Here is a 17,588-nt window from a genome sequence, read left to right on the forward strand (position 1 = left end):
AGATTAGAGGACAATGTTGCTGTTTTATTTACTGTTAATGTTGATTTGAACATTTGAACATATTCTTTGGAGATGCTCTGAGTTACAAACTGGGTAAAACAAAAAAAACCATTGCAAGAATTTTTTTTTTTTTCCTATTGTGAATTTGCCCTTTTTAGGGCAACAAATATGTTTGGGTTTTTAGGACATTTTTTGTTGTTTGGAGATAAGTAGGGTTTATTACAAAACAAAAGAAAACAAAATAGAAGTATTTTAAGCAGGTCCAGGGGAGAAATATACACCGAATTAAAAGTTGAACACAAAGCGTCGCCGTTTTGAAAATAAAACAGAAAATCTGAGCGAACCAATAAAAAGCCTAATAAACCAAACTCCAGCGCATTGCATTCCCCACCTTCCCTTCTCTTACCTCCTCCTCTCTCTCTGTCTCTGCAATTTGCAAACATGGCGGAATCGGTGGAGCTTCCCACTCGCCTCGGCATCCTTCCTTTCCGAAACAAGGTCCTCCTACCCGGCGCCATCATTCGAATTCGCTGCACTTCACCCAGCAGGTACCTTTCAGCCTTAATCTTTCTCTTTTGATTGATTGGTTTCTGTTTGATTCCTGAGAATTTTTTTTGCATCTACTGGAATTGATAGCTGTTTCACCTCAGCTCAAACTTTATAGCTCTGCAATTACTCAGCTCAGCTCAAACATTCCCGCGACTGAAAATGTTGCATATTGTGTTCTTAGTCAGCAGTAATTTCAAATGCGAATTTTTTTTTCTTTTTTCTAGGTTTTGATCATTATATGGGTATGGAACTGTGAATTTCTGAGTTCTTGATTTTGGAATTGATAAAATTGGGGAATTTGATTAATGTAGTGTCAAATTGGTGGAGCAAGAGTTATGGCAGCGCGAAGAGAAGGGGTTAATTGGTATTCTTCCCGTTCGAGATGCTGCTGATGCAGCAACTGTGGATCCTGTGGTGTCTCAAGGTGATTCTGCTTATTTCACAATTTGATTCGGATGGGTGGATGCCTTTAGTTAATGGCACATCTGAGAGGTTTTTTTCGTTGTTGTTGGGAACGTGTCTGCTTTTAGGTGTCGGAACTGATTCTGGTGAAAGAAGCTCTAGAGTTCAAGTTGGTGCATCTGATTCTCACAGGCTTGATGGAAAAAATCAGCAGGAAGTTATTCATTGGCATTCAAGGTATTAAATTTGTTTCTTGTGCATTGGGGTTTTATGCTATATTACAACTTAACATTACAGATAACGTGGCAGTCCATGTAATTATGTCATGCGCTGCGACTTTCTTTATTTCAATCAGTTTAACTTTCTTTAACATTGGAATGGGCCATTTACAAGGTTTTTGGATTCATCCTACATTTCACTGACTTTCTGTTTTTACAGTGTTTGTAAACTAATTATGTTGATTAAAATTTATATTGATATCCTTAGGGGAGTTGCTGCGCGGGCTTTACATCTCTCAAGAGGAGTTGAGAAGCCAAGTGGGAGGGTTACGTATGTAGTTGTCCTTGAAGGTTTGTGTAGATTCAACGTCCAGGAACTTAGCACAAGAGGAACATATTATACTGCACGAATTTCTCCACTTGAAATGACAAAGACTGGTATGCTGTCAATTTAGTATGTGGGTTTGTTTTCAGTTGAAGATATTTGGGTTTATTGGTTAGTTTGCTACATTATTGCCCCAAGATCTGTTTCTTTGGTTTGAATTTTCTTTTCTGCTACAGTAACATGAAGTTGTCTTCAGACTTCAAATCTTAAGTGTTTGTTTAATGTTACCTCTGTACGTATATCACATTCCATTATGTAGTTGGTCCTGGTTCATTAGTTCATTAGCGACATGCTTTCCATGACTACGGTTGTTGGTGAAAGTTCTTTCTCTCTCTCTCCCTCTCTCTCTCTCTCTCTCTCTCTCTCTCTCTCTCTCTCTCTCTCTCACACACACACACACACACACATGCGCGAATGCACATACAGGCACACAGACACATGCACACACGGACACAAACCACATTAATATTGTTCCTGAGAATCTGACTGAATAAGGCATGCCCCATAACTGATCTGTCAGTGATTATTGAAGGCCCTCGATGTGAAGGGTATAAATTCTTTAATCATTGTTTCTCACAAAGAGCTAGTTAGATATCATTGGTTACTATGTTTTCCTCTCTAAACAATAATTTTTTTTTTTCAATGTTTTATCCTTAAAATATGTAGATTTTCTTGTATCTTCCAATGTATTGATCTGAATGTATCATGTGGTTTATTTGAGGTATTGTTGTCCCTAAAGTGCTTTATTGGTTGTGATGAGTTTGCCATGATCACATTATATGTAGAATCTTAGGTGACTTTTGTGCCCTTATCTACCAATATGTTGAGTTTTATCTTTCTTATTTTAATGAGAAATGGAGCAAGTGGAGCAAGATCCGGACTTCATATCGTTGTCTCGCCAATTCAAAGCAACTGCTACGGAGCTGATTTCTGTTCTTGAGCAGGTAATTCTTGTGATGTTAGCATCTTTAAGTGAATAAAATCACATGGACACGAAGAGTCTTGCCTTTTTCATTTTTATTTCTTTTTTTGTTTGGTGTTTTGTGAATATTTAGTTCTGAGTTGCTCAGTGGTATCATACCAAATTTACTCAAAGTAATAAGTCATGTAGGTATCTATAGGAAACTACAAAACTCAACACACATATACGTATGTATGTATATGTACCCTCTCTGAAAAATTTTGACCTCCTTTTCAAGTTGTGAGGCTGAGTGCCTTTGGTTGACAAATTTCCTGTCTTTCAAATTGTTTTTCGTTTTTTGTTGTGGTTCATGCTTAAGGTTTGTAGGGATTATCGTTTGCCTGAAATTCCTTAATTTAGTTGAAGAGCATCAACTGGGCTTATGTTATATATTCTAGCCAAATATTGATATTGTTAGACATTTCCATATACATATTTACATGTTATTGCTGATAGTATAACTCTGCTGATAAAAAAATTTTGTAGCCTTTTATTTTTTAAATTGGTAACTCCTATTTTGTGTTGCAGAAACAAAAGACTGGGGGAAGAACAAAAGTTCTTCTGGAGACAGTTCCGGTTCACAAGTTGGCAGACATATTTGTTGCTAGCTTTGAGATAAGTTTTGAGGAGCAATTGTCTATGTTGGATTCAGTTGATCTGAAAGTAAGACTTTCCAAAGCTACTGAGCTAGTTGACAGGCATTTGCAGGTAATTATTGATTCACTGGTGCTGAAGTTTAGCATGTCACATCTTATCATCTTTATACTTCCACAAGTTTTTAAGCAGTCATGTTGATGTTACCTTGTGACAGTCTATACATGTAGCAGAGAAGATTACACAAAAAGTTGAGGGTCAATTGTCAAAATCACAGAAAGAGTTTCTTTTGCGTCAGCAGGTTTGCACTCTCACATCAGCTTCGATTTTCTGAGGGAGTGAAATATTAGGGTAATCAGGTTTTTAGTGATAAAAGTATTGTTCTTGTTAGTTCTGTTCTTTTTTAGAATTTTGTTTGGTAGTATTTTCAGGCGTTTTGTTATTTTTGAAGTGCCTTAGCAAATTTTGGGTGGAACGAATAAGCAATTCAGTTAGAATTTTCCTGAACTAATTGATTATGTGCAAATTTGGTCTTTACAGGAAACTATTAAACTGTTTTTTTTTCCTTCTAAAATACTAATTTATGAATGAAGGTGAATGTGCTAATTTTGTGGTGAGGGTGGGCCAAATAGTTATATTTTCTCAAGCAACCCAAAAGCTTTTATCCATCAAATTAGTTGCCCTCACATTTGTACAATGTATTAAAAGTGTGAGGCGTGGGCGAGGCATCCGAGGGATAGCCCGGCCTAGGCGTGAGGCGAAGCCTTACGGGACCTAAATTTTTTAATATATACACTGAGGGTACACATATATTATATTAAAAAAAACAAGATTATTAATCAATAATCACCCTGAGCATACATATATATTATAAATATATATGCACACATATATATACACATTATATATATATATATATATATATAATAGAGGATGAAAAGCACAATGAGCACACATATAACAATGCACGCAGACAACACACACATCCATTATATAAAAAAAATAAAAATCAGAAAAACAGGCAGAGAGACAATAGTGCAAGGAAGAGGTATGAGGCAGCTAAGACCCTACCCAAAATTTGGGTTTGGGAGTTTTTCTGAAAAAAAAAAAAAAAAAAAAAAAAAACCCTGAGGCACGCCCAGGAAGCTCCGGTGAAGTCTTCCGCCCACTCCCTCAAAACAGAGGCGGCAACCCTCACGCCTAGCCTTAGAGGACACCTAGGCGAGCCTTGAGGCGAGCCTTTTAAAACATTGCATTTTTATGATGTTTAAACTCAACGAGGGATTTTTTTTATATATATATAAATAAAATCAAAAGAATTGTGAGAATGAAGCAATGTCTGTCTAATTTACTGTGTGTAAGACTAGAAAAATTTAACAAGTTCTAAATGTTAATATATGTCAGTTGACAAGTTAGCTTTAATCATGCACATGTAAAAATTTCTAGGTTGGCACAATATAGTGTAGTGCTGGAGGACTTGGGTATCTAATAGGGCTTTTTGTTTTAAAAAAAAAAGATAATTATTTCAGAGGTATTTCTGATTTGTCATGTGTGTAGCCATGGAAAATTTGAAAAGCATACAAGTCATCTTTTGTTATTCGTGGAAAGTTAGAGGCTTCTTGAGTGGATGAAATATACTTTATAGTTTTTACTTATAGAGTTATTGGTAGTGCTTTTTTCTCCTAAGGGGTGCAAGATATTTAGTTTGTATTTTTTTCTGTTCATATCATGGATAATGATGCATGTGGATATTAAAAAAACAAATATTATTGAGGAATTTAGGTAGATTTACATGTTAGATGTTTTGGAATCTAAAGAAACCTTCCTCTGAATTGGACACACATACTGTTTTCTTTTATCATTTAGTTGACTGACTTTTGTTCCAATTCCTTTTCTGCTCTATGAAATGTATTGTAGATGAGAGCTATAAAAGAGGAGCTTGGCGACAATGATGACGACGAAGATGATGTAGTTGCCTTGGAAAGAAAGATGCAAAGCTCAGGAATGCCTTCAAACATCTGGAAGCATGCACAGAGGGAGTTGAGGTATGATTTGGTTAGTATAAAGGAATAAGGGTTACTGCATTCCAGTGTGCCAGTAAAGTAGTCTCTTCCTTTTGTTTCCCACTAAAAAAGTTGTCATACTATAGATACTAGTATACTAAAACTTTGATGTAATCTTAATATCGAGTAAGATATGATTATGATTCCTCTTACAAAAAAGTGTCTTCCAACAAGGGTTTTGGAGAAAATGGAATGATCTCACAATTATTGGTGCCCGGTATCATATTATCTTGACATCTTTGCGGATGTTGGCATGTTAAAGTTGGTTTGAATTTATTGTTCTTAAGATAGTAAATAAGATATCCCCAAGTGTATAATAGTGCACTTAAAATCTGAAGTCACTTCCAAATATGCAGCTTTACACCATGTCTAGGGCCACTAATTCTTGGGCGTCAGTGGTACTAAGATTAAAGAATTTAGGTTTTGTAAAGTTGGATCTAGATATGGTTGTAAAGCCAAGAGGGTTTACTTGCCTTCATTGTTTTGTTACAGTACAGAGTCTTTTACTTCAAGTTCTAGAGTTTAGTGGGTCTCATATCATTTATTATATTAAAATTTTCTCCTCATGTTTCAGGAGGCTGAAAAAGATGCAACCCCAACAACCTGGATATAATAGTTCACGTGTTTACCTAGACCTTCTTGCTGATCTTCCCTGGCAGAAGGCCAGTGAAGAATATGAATTGGATTTAAGGGCTGCAAAAGAACGTCTTGACAGTGATCACTATGGTTTAACTAAGGTCAAACAGCGGATTATTGAGTATCTGGCTGTTCGCAAGGTGGATGATTGTGTAGTTTTTGTCTGATTATTTGAGTATTTTGTATTTAAAATTTAATGTTCATATGTTAGTTATGTGTTGCAGCTCAAACCAGATGCCAGAGGTCCCGTGTTGTGTTTTGTTGGGCCGCCCGGTGTTGGAAAAACGTCTTTGGCATCATCTATTGCTGCTGCTTTGGGAAGAAAATTTATACGCATATCCCTTGGTGGTGTTAAGGATGAGGCTGATATTCGAGGACACAGGAGGACATACATTGGAAGCATGCCGGGTAGACTCATTGATGGATTAAAGGTATACTTTCATTCAAGTAAACATTTTCATGGACTTATGGTGTGATCAGTCATGACTCATAAATAATGCTATCTCTTAAGTGTATCGAACCATTAAAAAAAAAAAAAGAAGACAAAATAGTCTTTTGTAATTGATAAGTGATATTGCTTGTCTATCTCATTTGTCACTGCCTTTAAACAAACAATTTTCATAATTGAGCAAGCCTCTTTTGTGCTTTCTTTTTGTATGTGGCTTAGTGAACACAACAACAAAAACTATGTATCCGTACCCACCCCCAGCAGAGTATAGGATTGATGTAGTAGGACTTTGCTAAATTTATTCTTAATTATTTTGTATTGCAGAGAGTAGCTGTTTGCAATCCAGTCATGCTGCTAGATGAAATTGACAAGACAGGTTCTGATGTGCGCGGTGATCCAGCTTCAGCTCTACTGGAGGTTCTTGATCCTGAACAAAATAAAACATTCAATGATCAGTATCCTGTTCTTTTTATGCCTTATTTCGGTCAAATTCTTATTTAATTAATCTGAAAACGTCCTCATGTTGTAATTTGTAGTGATTTTGGGTTTGATCTATATGCATATCTTACGCCTAACTCTTGCAGAAAATCTTCTTTTACATAAAACGAAGATATAGTTGCTATCAAAATGGTCCATGATATGATTGCTTGGCTTAATGTCACTTGGTTGCTTAGTTTTAATGGGATTTTTTTTTTTCTTTTAGAAAAGTAAGGACGCTGATTTTCCTAGATCCATTTCAAATACCATTGCAAGCATGATTTCTACGTGAAAGTGGTTCCTTAATTCAAGACCTATAGCTATTTGAATGTTCCCTTCGACCTTTCAAAGGTGATTTTTGTGGCAACTGCAAATAGGGTGCAGCCTATTCCGCCGCCACTCTTGGACAGGATGGAAGTTATTGAGTTGCCTGGATATACACCTGAAGAAAAACTGGAGATAGCCATGCACCATTTAATTCCCCGAGTTCTTGATCAGCATGGTTTGAATTCTGAGTTTCTTAGAATCCCAGAGGTAAGTTCATTCTGGTCTTGTATCAAGTAGTAATAGCGTTGAACTTGTGGTTTCTCCACAGTTTCTTCTTTAGATCTAAAAATACTAAAATAGGCACCCTCTTTCTGGCTTCCAGTATCAAATTTTATGTCACAACTCACAAAACAACGGTTACATTCATGACCAATGTTGGTGTATATGAGAATGTCACATTGAGAGTCGTCTGCCTACTGTGGCAGGCCATGGTGAAACTTGTCATTCAAGGGTACACTAGAGAGGCTGGTGTTCGGAATCTGGAGAGAAACTTGGCTGCCCTGTCTCGTGCAGCTGCAGTAAGAGTTGCAGAGCAAGAACAAGCTGTCTCTCTGAGCAAAGATGTGCAATCGCTTGCTTCACCACTACTCGAAAACAGACTTGCTGATGGAGCTGAAGTGGAAATGGAGGTTATTCCGATGGGTGTGAATAATCATGAGATATCAAGCACTTTCAAGATTGCTTCGCCATTGACTGTGGATGAGGATATGCTGGAGAAAGTATTAGGGGTAATCATTCTCTTTTTAAAATCATTAAAAAAAAAAAAAAATTGCTTCATAATTGGACTTAGCAGTGTTTCCTTGGAATTTAGAAACTCGATTAGTTTGACTTGTCAATGGATTTGATACTGTACCATTTTGACGAGTCTTATAATGTCAAAATGTATATGTAAATGAATATGTAGGATACTTTTGAAGCGAGTTTTGGGCTCAAGGAATACTTTTCATGATCAACGTATCTTGGTTTTACCATATTATAAATTTTCAGCTTGACATGATCATATTGCTCAAGAGATTCCAGCTTGACATGTAATATTGATTGAGAGATTCTGAGGTAGTCTGTTTGTATTGTAATGCAGCCTCCAAAGTTTGATGACAAAGAAGCTGCAGAACGAGTTGCAACACCTGGTGTGTCTGTTGGGCTTGTTTGGACTGCTTTTGGTGGAGAGGTCCAATTTGTGGAGGCTACAGCAATGGGGGGAAAGGGTGAATTACATCTCACTGGTCAACTTGGAGATGTTATCAAAGAATCAGCACAAATAGCATTGACATGGGTAATATCTGCCTTCTAATTAATTTTATTTATCTGAAGTATTACTATTAATGCCTGTTCTTCATCACGAGTCAAACATTTCTGCCCTGTAAAAGTTAAGGTTATGATTTATTGATACTGAGGATTTTACTTATGTCTCAGGTGAGAGCCAGGGCAAGGGATCTTAACTTGTCAACAACTGAGGCAGCCAATCTTTTGGAAGGTCGTGATGTTCACATACACTTTCCTGCTGGGGCTGTACCCAAGGATGGACCCTCAGCGGGTGTTACTCTGGTTACTGCACTGGTTTCCTTGTTCAGTCAGAGAAGAGTAAGAGCAGATACAGCAATGACTGGAGAAATGACATTGAGGGGTCTTGTACTACCTGTTGGTGGTGTCAAGGATAAGGTATGCTTGCTCACCTCATGGTACTAATCTAGTTATGATAATCCGTGACTCTTTAAGTAAGTCTGTCTGCATGTACAACACATGCTATATGAACTGAATGGTTTTGGGGTCTAGTCATATTCATGCTTTACTACAATTACTGCCCTGTCAGGTGTTTTGACTTGTATGCCTGTTGGGCATGTTGGCGTTATCATAAATGTGACCTTGTGTTTTTGTAGAGAAGTAGTATACTATCACCAAACTTGTTTGGCATACAGATTTTCACTTTTCTTAGTACCTGTCATTTTTAAATCTCCTGGCTATACGACTCAAGAGTCATTCCATTTAGTATCTTTTTCAATAACCGTCATCTAGCGAAGTGGGATGTTTGATGGAAAATTGATTGGTTTGTTTGTTGGAATATGCTCATTCTCATTTGTCTTTAATTGGGCTTCTTGATCGTCAATGTTTACACCATTTTTTAGAAAGGTTTTGAGAAACGTTTTAAGCATATTTCGAGAAACTTGTGACATTCCCAAAACACTTTTAGCACCTTTTTTCTTATATAATATTTAAAGGAACCTACAAACCACATGTGAGAAAAACAGCAGCAAAATTATCTGCTTGATTTTCTTGGTGCATATCAGTAATGAGCCAGAGGCTATGTTTGATCATCTGAATCTATGTTGTTGTAGGTATTGGCAGCCCACCGTTGTGGTATTAAAAGAGTCATTCTTCCGGAGAGGAATCTGAAGGACTTAACTGAAGTACCATCAGCGGTTCTTTCCGGTCTTGAGGTAATTTTGGTTTTATTTGGCGGCAAGCTGTTGCCTGTAGATACCGTGTTTGGTTTCCGAAGGGGTGATGTGTGATTATGGTCGCAACATAATTTGTGATATTTTCCCATAACAGATAATACTGGCAAAGCGAATGGAAGATGTGTTAGAGCAGGCTTTTGAAGGCGGATGCCCCTGGAGACAGCACTCAAAGTTATGACAGGGCCTTAATGGGTGATGTTATACTTTTCTTCTTTCTGGTGATCGAATCGCCTTAGCTGGTTGCCGCTTGCATCTTGTGTATGGTGGCGCTTCATTTCGAGCAGCAGCTGCCTTGCCTGCAAAGGGTGAACAAGTAGTGAATCACTATGCCCGGTCCTGGACGTGGAGTACGAGGAGTTAAACTGCTCGTAAAGAGACGCAATCACTAGTCATTCGATCCGTTTTGAGATTTTTAATCAACTTTTCCCTCGGTTCTTCTGTTCCATGCTATCAATCTGTCAATTGTTTTTATTTTCTAAATAATCTTTGTAATTATTAGATTAAATCTCTTTTATTTGTATAATATTAAGGAAAACTAATGAAAATGAGTTGAAAATTTTAAGTTTTAGTCAAAAGGTCAAAAATGTGTTGTAAGTGAATAGTATTGGAAGTAACTTTTTAAAGTAAAAATGTCATTTTCATTAAAAGTGAACAATACCGAAACTGTTTCGTGAAAACTCCCATAATATTATTGTTTAATTGAGCAAAGAAATACAGGCAAATTGACTTCCAAGGAATTACAAGAGAAAAAATATGTTTAATTGGGCACGTTTAAAATGCTTTTATATTGAATAAGTCTTTTTGGTGAAATTGATTTAAGGTTTTAAAGTGTTTTTTTTTTTTTTTTTGGGTGAAAAAACATCAGATATGTGTTTCTTACAAGCACTTAAAATATCTTTTCAGGATCTACTTGGATTTTTATTAAGGATTGGTTTTAAAATTATTTTCACCAAAATTCCTTTCGGAGGGACCTCGTAATAATCTCGGTCACCAAAACACAAATGAACCTCATTTGACAGAGCCTTGTTTGTACTATGGTACTTGATGGAACTGAGCTAGTCTTCAGCAGGCTACTGAATTACTCATGAGCATCATCTGTCACTGCTACCGAAATGTCCTTTCAAGAGCGGTGCAACGAAAAAAAGGAGAACAATATCTCGAGCTGAAACCAGATTAGGAGTTGAAGCCATACCTGCATCCATGAGTTCACTCGACTCGGACAATGATGCTGCTGAAGTTTGGGGTCACTCTGAAAGGGTAGACAACTGTAACCAGTAGCATCACTAAATTGTTAGACCCCAGAAACCATATAGCAACTGTATTTTCATTCATATTTTCCTCTTTCAGGGAGATAGTAGAAACAAGCAGGAAACAAGTAAAATGGTGAATTGAAAATACTTGAACCAAGAAAAAACAGCCTGCAGTACATAACCTAAACTACAAAAACTAGTCCTGCGGAAAACGATTAAAAATTACACATATGAGATATGAAAATTCCGAAGTCAGTTATGAAAACTCTTACTGTAGATGGAATAAAAGAAAGGCATACATTGAAAAGTTCTGCCACTCAAGGATTCTAATCCAAAGTCCCTCTAATCTTCTGCATCTGCTTTACTCCTCTTCTTTTTCTTCTTTTTCTCACTCTTATTAGCCTCGCCATCACCAGCGCCGGCAGAAGCCACAGCACCATTGTCCTCAGCGTCTTTGTTTTTCTTCTTCTTTTTCTTCTCTGACTTTTCTGTTTCAGGTGAACCAGCTTCAACGTTATCCACAGTGCCATTCTCTTTGTCCTTTTTCTTCTTTTTCTTTTCGGACTTCTCAATTTCAGGCCCTACTTCTTCGCCTTTGCTTTTCTTTACAGCAACTGGAACAGGGCTCTCTGTGGGTTCCTCTAGTTTGCGTTTACGCCCCTCCTTAGTTTCCTCTTCATCCTTATGTTTGTCCTTTTTCTTCTTCTTCTTCTTCTCCTTGTCTACGAGAGCGGTCTCCTTCTCTGCCACAGCAGGTTCAGTGTCAAGCGCAGCAGCAGTTCTTGCAACAATAGAATCCCCACCTGCAGACAAAACCACATTCCTCATCCATTCTTGCGGAGTATTCTCAATGGGCTTCCCATGCTTATCCAATTTCCCTTCGGCAATCAATTTCTTCTTCATAGACGCCCTTGGTCCCAATCCCCACTTCCTTGGGTAAGTATCCCGATCCATTACCACCCTCTTAATCTTTGCCACCACACCATGATCACAAGTTGCCATCACAGCAGTGGTCATCTCGGCAATTCCCAATGCAATGGCTTCTCCTTTGGTAGTCATCAGCACAACTTCCTCTCCAACCTCGATATCATTCTCAAACCTAAGCAGCCCTGGAATCATTAACTTGGCACCGTAGCAAATGGCATTCACTGCTGAGTCCTTGACAACCAATCTCTTATAACTGGTCAAGAGAACCTCAAGAGGCATGATGACCCTCCTCAAATAACTCTCATCCCTATTAGTGTCATAAGCCCACTGAGCATCCATGACATCATGCATTGTAACCATGTTGTCTTTCTCGCCCATAATCCCAGACCTGACCCTCCTAAGCTCCTGCATATGACCTCCCACACCAAGCAGCAGACCCAAATGCACACAGAGTGTCCGCACATAGGTTCCTGCTTCGCAAGAAATCCAGAAAACGACCAAATGTTTATCCGTATCAAACTCAAGAAGTTTGCTTTCATAGATGGTCCTAATCCTAAGCTGCCTCTTGACTGCTGATATCAAAGGTGGCCTCTGAAAGACAGCCCCAGTAAGAGATTCAAGGGCCCGAGCCACTTTGGCAACATCAGGCACAGCTGAATGCAAGCGGGCAACACAAACATACTCTTTCCCTGCACCCTGCTGGGACTTGACAAGTCGTGTGGCTCGGTCAATGCAGACAATGAGATTACCTGTAACCTTAGGATCCAGAGTACCGCTGTGGCCAGTTTTCTCAACGCGAAGGATGCGCTTAATCCAAGCAACTACCTCGTGTGAAGAGGGGTTTGCAGGCTTGTCAAGATTGAGAACACCGTATCGGATGTACTCGGCAAGAGGCCGCTTAAGTGGGGAGAACCCCGAGGGTAGAGGGGTGTAATGTCCAGTTCGAACATTGAGTCGGTCATAGTTTTTGAGAAGGATAGGCCACTGAGAGGTGTCCAAGGAGGGAGTTGAGCCCTGGGGCTTGATCATGAAGTCTTTGTCAAAATCGCTGTCTTTGTCCCTATGCTTCTTCTTCTTCTTCTTCTCTGAATCTGTCACTTTCTCCACAGCCTCAGTGGCCAATCGGTTATCATCAGATGAAACCATTTCCTGCACATTAGACAGAACAAAATATCGCTCATTTTCTTTAAGAAAAACCCCAACGAAACACAAACAGAAGGTACCGCCAACACCAAATTGAAGTTCGCTTCTGGGAAATTTTCTAGACAATACCTCATTATTACTTTGTCTTTTGTTTTGGTCATTCATTAATCATCACTCACAACAGATGTAGATTATATGCTCAGTGATAATACCTTTCCTATACACAGGATATACAAAACATACAGAAGTTATCGTTGCAGCGGCATGTTTTGGTAGCATATGAACGACCATATCTCCTACCCAGTAACTTCTAGACACACACATACATGAAACCAGACACAACGGTGATTAGGTTTCCAACTTGTTTATTTAAACCGATTACTGTTCGCATCAATCAAACCCTTTGATTTTTCCACAAATGAAAAACTATCGACATACGAAACACAAAGGAAATAACTTGAAAAGCTTCGGAATTTGTTGTACCAACACGTTAAACAAGCGCACAAATACAAGAAAATATAATTATCAAGCTCTGGAAGAAGTCGAGGAGATAAGGAGTACCTTCGATTTTTTATTCCAGCTGCTACCAAACCCTAGGGACTGAGACGGTTGAGAGAGAGAGAGAGAGAGAGAGAGAGAGAGAGAGAGAGGCCACCCCGTCCGCGGTTCTCACTCACTCTTCGCTTTGCTTCTAAAACCCTGATCAGGGGTGTAAAAGCGCCTTTTGATGACTAAAAGGACAATCTTGTCAACGGGCGGTAAGTGCTCTACGCGATACACATGAGGGTAAAGTGGATATTTCATTTCTGATTTAATTAAATTCGTTACTTAAATTACTTAAGTCTAAAATTGGAAAAAAAAAATTTTAAATGCACTATTCATCTTGACTGTGAATTGGGGCTTCATTTTGACTTACTCACCATTTTGTCGTAGGCTTTTTGGTTTTGGGCCTTTCTTCACAAAAAAAACAAAGTGTTTGGGCTGGTGCATTTTGGGCCCGAAGTGGGCTGTCAAGTGGGTGGGGAAATTATCCTTTTGCCTACTTCAATCCAGATCAATCGGACATGATTTGGGGGCAGTTCGATTGTAACGACTCGTCCTTAATTATACAAATTTTCGGAACGTCGAGGGTAAATTGGTAATTTCACGTTAGGAGATATTTTCATTTTTGTCTTTTATGGGCTGGTTTTGTGTGCCATATGGGACCCACATCCCACTTAACCTCTCATCCCCTCCTCGTGTCCTTCCCCCCTCCCCCCCTCGCCCAAACTCTCGACACTCTCTTCTTTTTCTTTTCCCCCTCACTCTCTCAAACTCCTCCTCCTTCTTTGTCAAGCCGAGGCCCAAGACCCCCAACTTGCCATACTTTTTAGCATGCATCACCAACCACCACCATCTGTGGGCCTTCTCTCTCTCTCTCTCTCTCTATCTCTCTCTCTCTCCTTCCCTTTTGCGACTCTCCTTCTTAAGCCTCATTGTCCCTCTCTCCTTCTTTATGAAGCACAGGGACACCAAGCCTAGCACACCCCCCTCACCGGCTAGTTCCACCATCTCCAACTAGAAATTGCGAGAGTGACAAACCAAGTTTTCCGACGACCTTCGAGCGGTTTTCGGTCAACTTCGGCCACAGAACACCAGTGGTATATTTCTATTCCTCACCTCCGTAGCTTCAAATCCATATATAGGATGTTGGTTAGGGTTGCAATATGGAGCTAATTGAATTCTGTTTTGTTTTCCGGCCATTTTTTGCAGAAACTGACCCACTCAAGGCCTAAAATCGGGTCAATCTAACTTGCAACCCAAAACAAGATCTGACCCTATGAGCCAACCCGGATGGAATATTCTCCAGAATATTCTTTAGAATATCTTTAGAATTTCGACACCTTGAGTCCGTTTTTAGTATTTGTTTAGTGAAATTTTGAATTTTTAACGTAGTTGGCCGACTCGACGTCTCAGTTGACTTTTTGGGTTGATCGTTGACTTATCATGAAATTTGCCTGGGACACCTCTTAGCCTAATTCCACGCCCTGATTCCAAATTTGGGCTTCGTTTTCCCAAATTCAATCATTTTAGTAGGGTTTTACTAATTGGTCCCTTTATGTACTTAGATGCGTTTGTTAGTGGCGATCTTGTCCTCTCTAATTTGTATGGCTCCTCGGGGACGGAGTATCTGTGAGTGGACACCTTCTTAAATTGCATGATTTTTATTAAATACTAGACTTGCATTCATGAAAAGCATGATTTCATGATTTCTTGTTTTACGCATTATTTATGATGTATCGAACTTATGTTTTATAAAAGGTTTACAAGCTATTGCTTTTATGCCCTATGATATATGATGGATTTAAGGATATGAATTTATGGTTTCACATGATTGATTTATTATAGTTTATGATAATGATTTGAGCTAGAATGCTCCTATGGATTTATGATATGATGCTTGAGCTTTTGAGCTCCGATGCTATGATTTGGAAAGATTATGTTTATGTTTTCGATGCTTACTTAGTGGGTAATCATACAACAGATATACACAACACGAGTATGTATTTGTCTATGGCCATAAGACACAATTGGATGAATAATGAGATATTTACGACATACTCCTAGCTTTACTAGCAAAACCAGTGTCAGACAACTTCACTAGCCACAGCTAGTGTCAGTGTATTATGTATATATCTTCTCTAGTGTAACCCATAGTCGTACAACTTCATCTTTGGGTGATGGGACCTACCATGTTTCTTTAATGACATAACTCAGTGTTGTACAGCTTCATCCTCGAGTGATGGTTATGCTTTCGGGAGACTATGATTGACACACCCCAACTAAAAACAGGGCGTGCTGGCCGTCACGTGAAGGTGACATAGCCATGTGCATGGTGCAGAAGCAATATTAATATAAGAAATGCGTATAAATAAAAACCAAACTAACTAGAGCACTAAATAAGATAAGGTGCAAGACGAAATAAGTGTCACAACCAGAGCATAAGTAGCCTAAGTGCAGTCTAGCAGGGCGAATACTAATTACACAACACCAAAGGTAAACCTACAATGGTGATAATCTGTCAAAGTTGCCGTGGATTCCTCGCAAGCCACCAAAAAGCACTCTTAACTAGAACCTGGAGGAGCGCAAAACAGAAAGTGTAAGTGGGCAAAAACAAAGCTTTTCAAAACCATTTCGTTTATCAAAGATTGTAACCCCTCGCCATAAAACCTGTATAATTTTCCAGAAAATAGAACACATATTTATACCACAACCATGCTCAGAATAGCAAAATTCATAAATATGCCATGTCGAATATCTTAGCAATAAAATATGTAAGCCAGGTGATATAAATCAATGCAAATGATATGTCAGCCGGAGTCACCTAGCATGACCTGTATGGTTGAATCTAGAGCTCATCCATCTAGCCAGAGTCACCTAACATGACCTGTACGGCTCAAATCCACATCTCAACAAATATACCTGCACACGAGTCGGAACCACTTAAAGTGGTATGTACGATAGGACTATGCACCTTACTTGGATCCAAGGTGAGCGTATGGTGCGGGAGGTGAACATCACATGAAGGACTGTGCCCTAACTCTGGGTGAGAGCACTAACACTGGGGTGCAGGCTTATGAGCTCTCAACACATCTCACATAATCATGAAGTAACATAAACAATCTACAACTCACCTGGTACTTACCTGAGCATCCACCGCGTCAAATTACAACATGCACACTATATTAATTCAATGATCTACATATAAATCCATATGAATGGCATTTCTAAACATAATTTCATTTAAATCAATTTTATGGGAAAAATCTCAAGTATATAGGTATATACGGAAAACCAAAACCCACTCACTGATATGTGGAAGGGTCGTAGCCCCCAAGCCTCGATTGACTGCGCTTGTCTTGATGATAGGTCTCACCTATATGCGAAACAACTATATAAACGTTAATTTAAAGCACATAAACGAAACTAGCTAATAACTTCTCATACATTGCTCAAATGGGGTGTTTGAATATACCAACGTGATCTACTCAACACCAAAAACATCCCCATATTTTTAAAATAATTTTTGGACCACCCACGCGCCGGCAAGGGCACAGCCAGACGCGCCCCCACTCTCGGCCAACCTGACGGAAACTTAACTGCCGTTAGGAATATTTCGTGGAATATTTCGCTAAACATACCTGACACCTTTTAATCGCCGTTAGGAATATTCCGTTAAAGTTGACGGAATATTCTCCTTTCTTCTCCTGTGGATTGTCGGACCCTGCCGCCGGGCGCCATCTGTATCACCAGAAACTGGAAAATTTTCAAAGCTTGATATCTCCGCCATTTCTCAACCAAATTTCATAAAATTTGTCTCAAATTGAAGCTCTAAACGAGTAGAAAACGTTCTTACCTTTCAAAGGTCCTAAAACCAACGGAAAAATGGCTGAACAAATCCTTGAAAACCGGCTAATCCTGCAAACCCATAACCAAGCTCATTTCGACGTCCAAACTTAACCAAAACTAACCTAACATGCTAGAGAAAACTAATGATTACCTTTGTAAGTCTTAAAATCTGGTATAACCTCGACGATCATGTCGGAGCGAAATCGACTCCTCGCCGGAGTTCAAAGTTCTGGGGTTCTCGAGGTCCTTACTTCGCGTAACTGGTATGTACAAGTTCATGAGACCACGAGGGAAGTGATGGTACCTTCCAAACACTCGATCCGTGAGAGTAACGTAGGTTTGGAGGTTGGTCAACCAGTGTAC

The 17,588-nt window shown here is 38.9% G+C and overlaps 2 protein-coding genes across 3 annotated transcripts; one reads left to right on the forward strand and one right to left on the reverse strand.

Moving 5' to 3' along the window:
* Nucleotides 1-369: 369 nt before the first annotated feature.
* Nucleotides 370-10,084, forward strand: LOC103933275 (lon protease homolog 2, peroxisomal). Its single transcript, XM_009342945.2, has 17 exons — nucleotides 370-548; nucleotides 861-973; nucleotides 1,080-1,188; nucleotides 1,438-1,607; nucleotides 2,407-2,498; nucleotides 3,044-3,223; nucleotides 3,327-3,410; nucleotides 5,027-5,154; nucleotides 5,747-5,948; nucleotides 6,033-6,239; nucleotides 6,581-6,711; nucleotides 7,054-7,267; nucleotides 7,486-7,788; nucleotides 8,139-8,333; nucleotides 8,474-8,719; nucleotides 9,394-9,495; nucleotides 9,611-10,084. Exons 1-17 carry the CDS (start codon nucleotides 442-444, stop codon nucleotides 9,692-9,694), a joined length of 2,667 nt encoding a protein of 888 aa, XP_009341220.2. The 5' UTR covers nucleotides 370-441; the 3' UTR covers nucleotides 9,695-10,084.
* LOC103933276 (H/ACA ribonucleoprotein complex subunit 4-like) lies at nucleotides 9,620-13,555 on the reverse strand. 2 transcript variants are annotated; one of them, XR_007253278.1, is made up of 4 exons: nucleotides 13,398-13,555; nucleotides 11,066-12,842; nucleotides 10,709-10,781; nucleotides 9,620-9,812 (listed from the first exon to the last, which is right to left on the reverse strand). XR_007253278.1 is itself a non-coding variant. In XM_009342947.3 (2 exons), the coding sequence occupies exon 2, from the start codon at nucleotides 12,837-12,839 to the stop codon at nucleotides 11,109-11,111; it is 1,731 nt and encodes a 576-aa protein (XP_009341222.2). In that variant the 5' UTR covers nucleotides 12,840-12,842; nucleotides 13,398-13,555; the 3' UTR covers nucleotides 10,825-11,108. The 2 variants fall into 2 exon arrangements, 1 of the variants encoding a protein (XP_009341222.2); XM_009342947.3 differs by lacking the exons at nucleotides 9,620-9,812; nucleotides 10,709-10,781 and having other exon boundaries at nucleotides 10,825-12,842.
* Between the last annotated feature and the right edge of the window lie 4,033 nt (nucleotides 13,556-17,588).

The sequence above is a fragment of a genome, unplaced genomic scaffold, assembly GCF_019419815.1.
Source record: "Pyrus x bretschneideri cultivar Hongxiangsu unplaced genomic scaffold, Pyrus_bretschneideri_v1 Contig54, whole genome shotgun sequence".
In the NCBI taxonomy this organism is placed as follows: domain Eukaryota; kingdom Viridiplantae; phylum Streptophyta; class Magnoliopsida; order Rosales; family Rosaceae; genus Pyrus; species Pyrus x bretschneideri.

What these genes read in the sequence shown, in the direction of transcription:
- LOC103933275 (XM_009342945.2), top strand. Translation starts at nt 442, where the DNA reads ATGGCGGAATCGGTGGAGCTTCCCACTCGCCTCGGCATCCTTCCTTTC. An exon ending in CGCTGCACTTCACCCAGCAG is followed by an intron (nt 549 to 860) that starts GTACCTTTCAGC and finishes TGATTAATGTAG; the next exon opens with TGTCAAATTGGTGGAGCAAG. An exon ending in TGCTGGAGAAAGTATTAGGG is followed by an intron (nt 7,789 to 8,138) that starts GTAATCATTCTC and finishes ATTGTAATGCAG; the next exon opens with CCTCCAAAGTTTGATGACAA.
- LOC103933276 (XM_009342947.3), bottom strand. Translation starts at nt 12,839, where the DNA reads ATGGTTTCATCTGATGATAACCGATTGGCCACTGAGGCTGTGGAGAAA.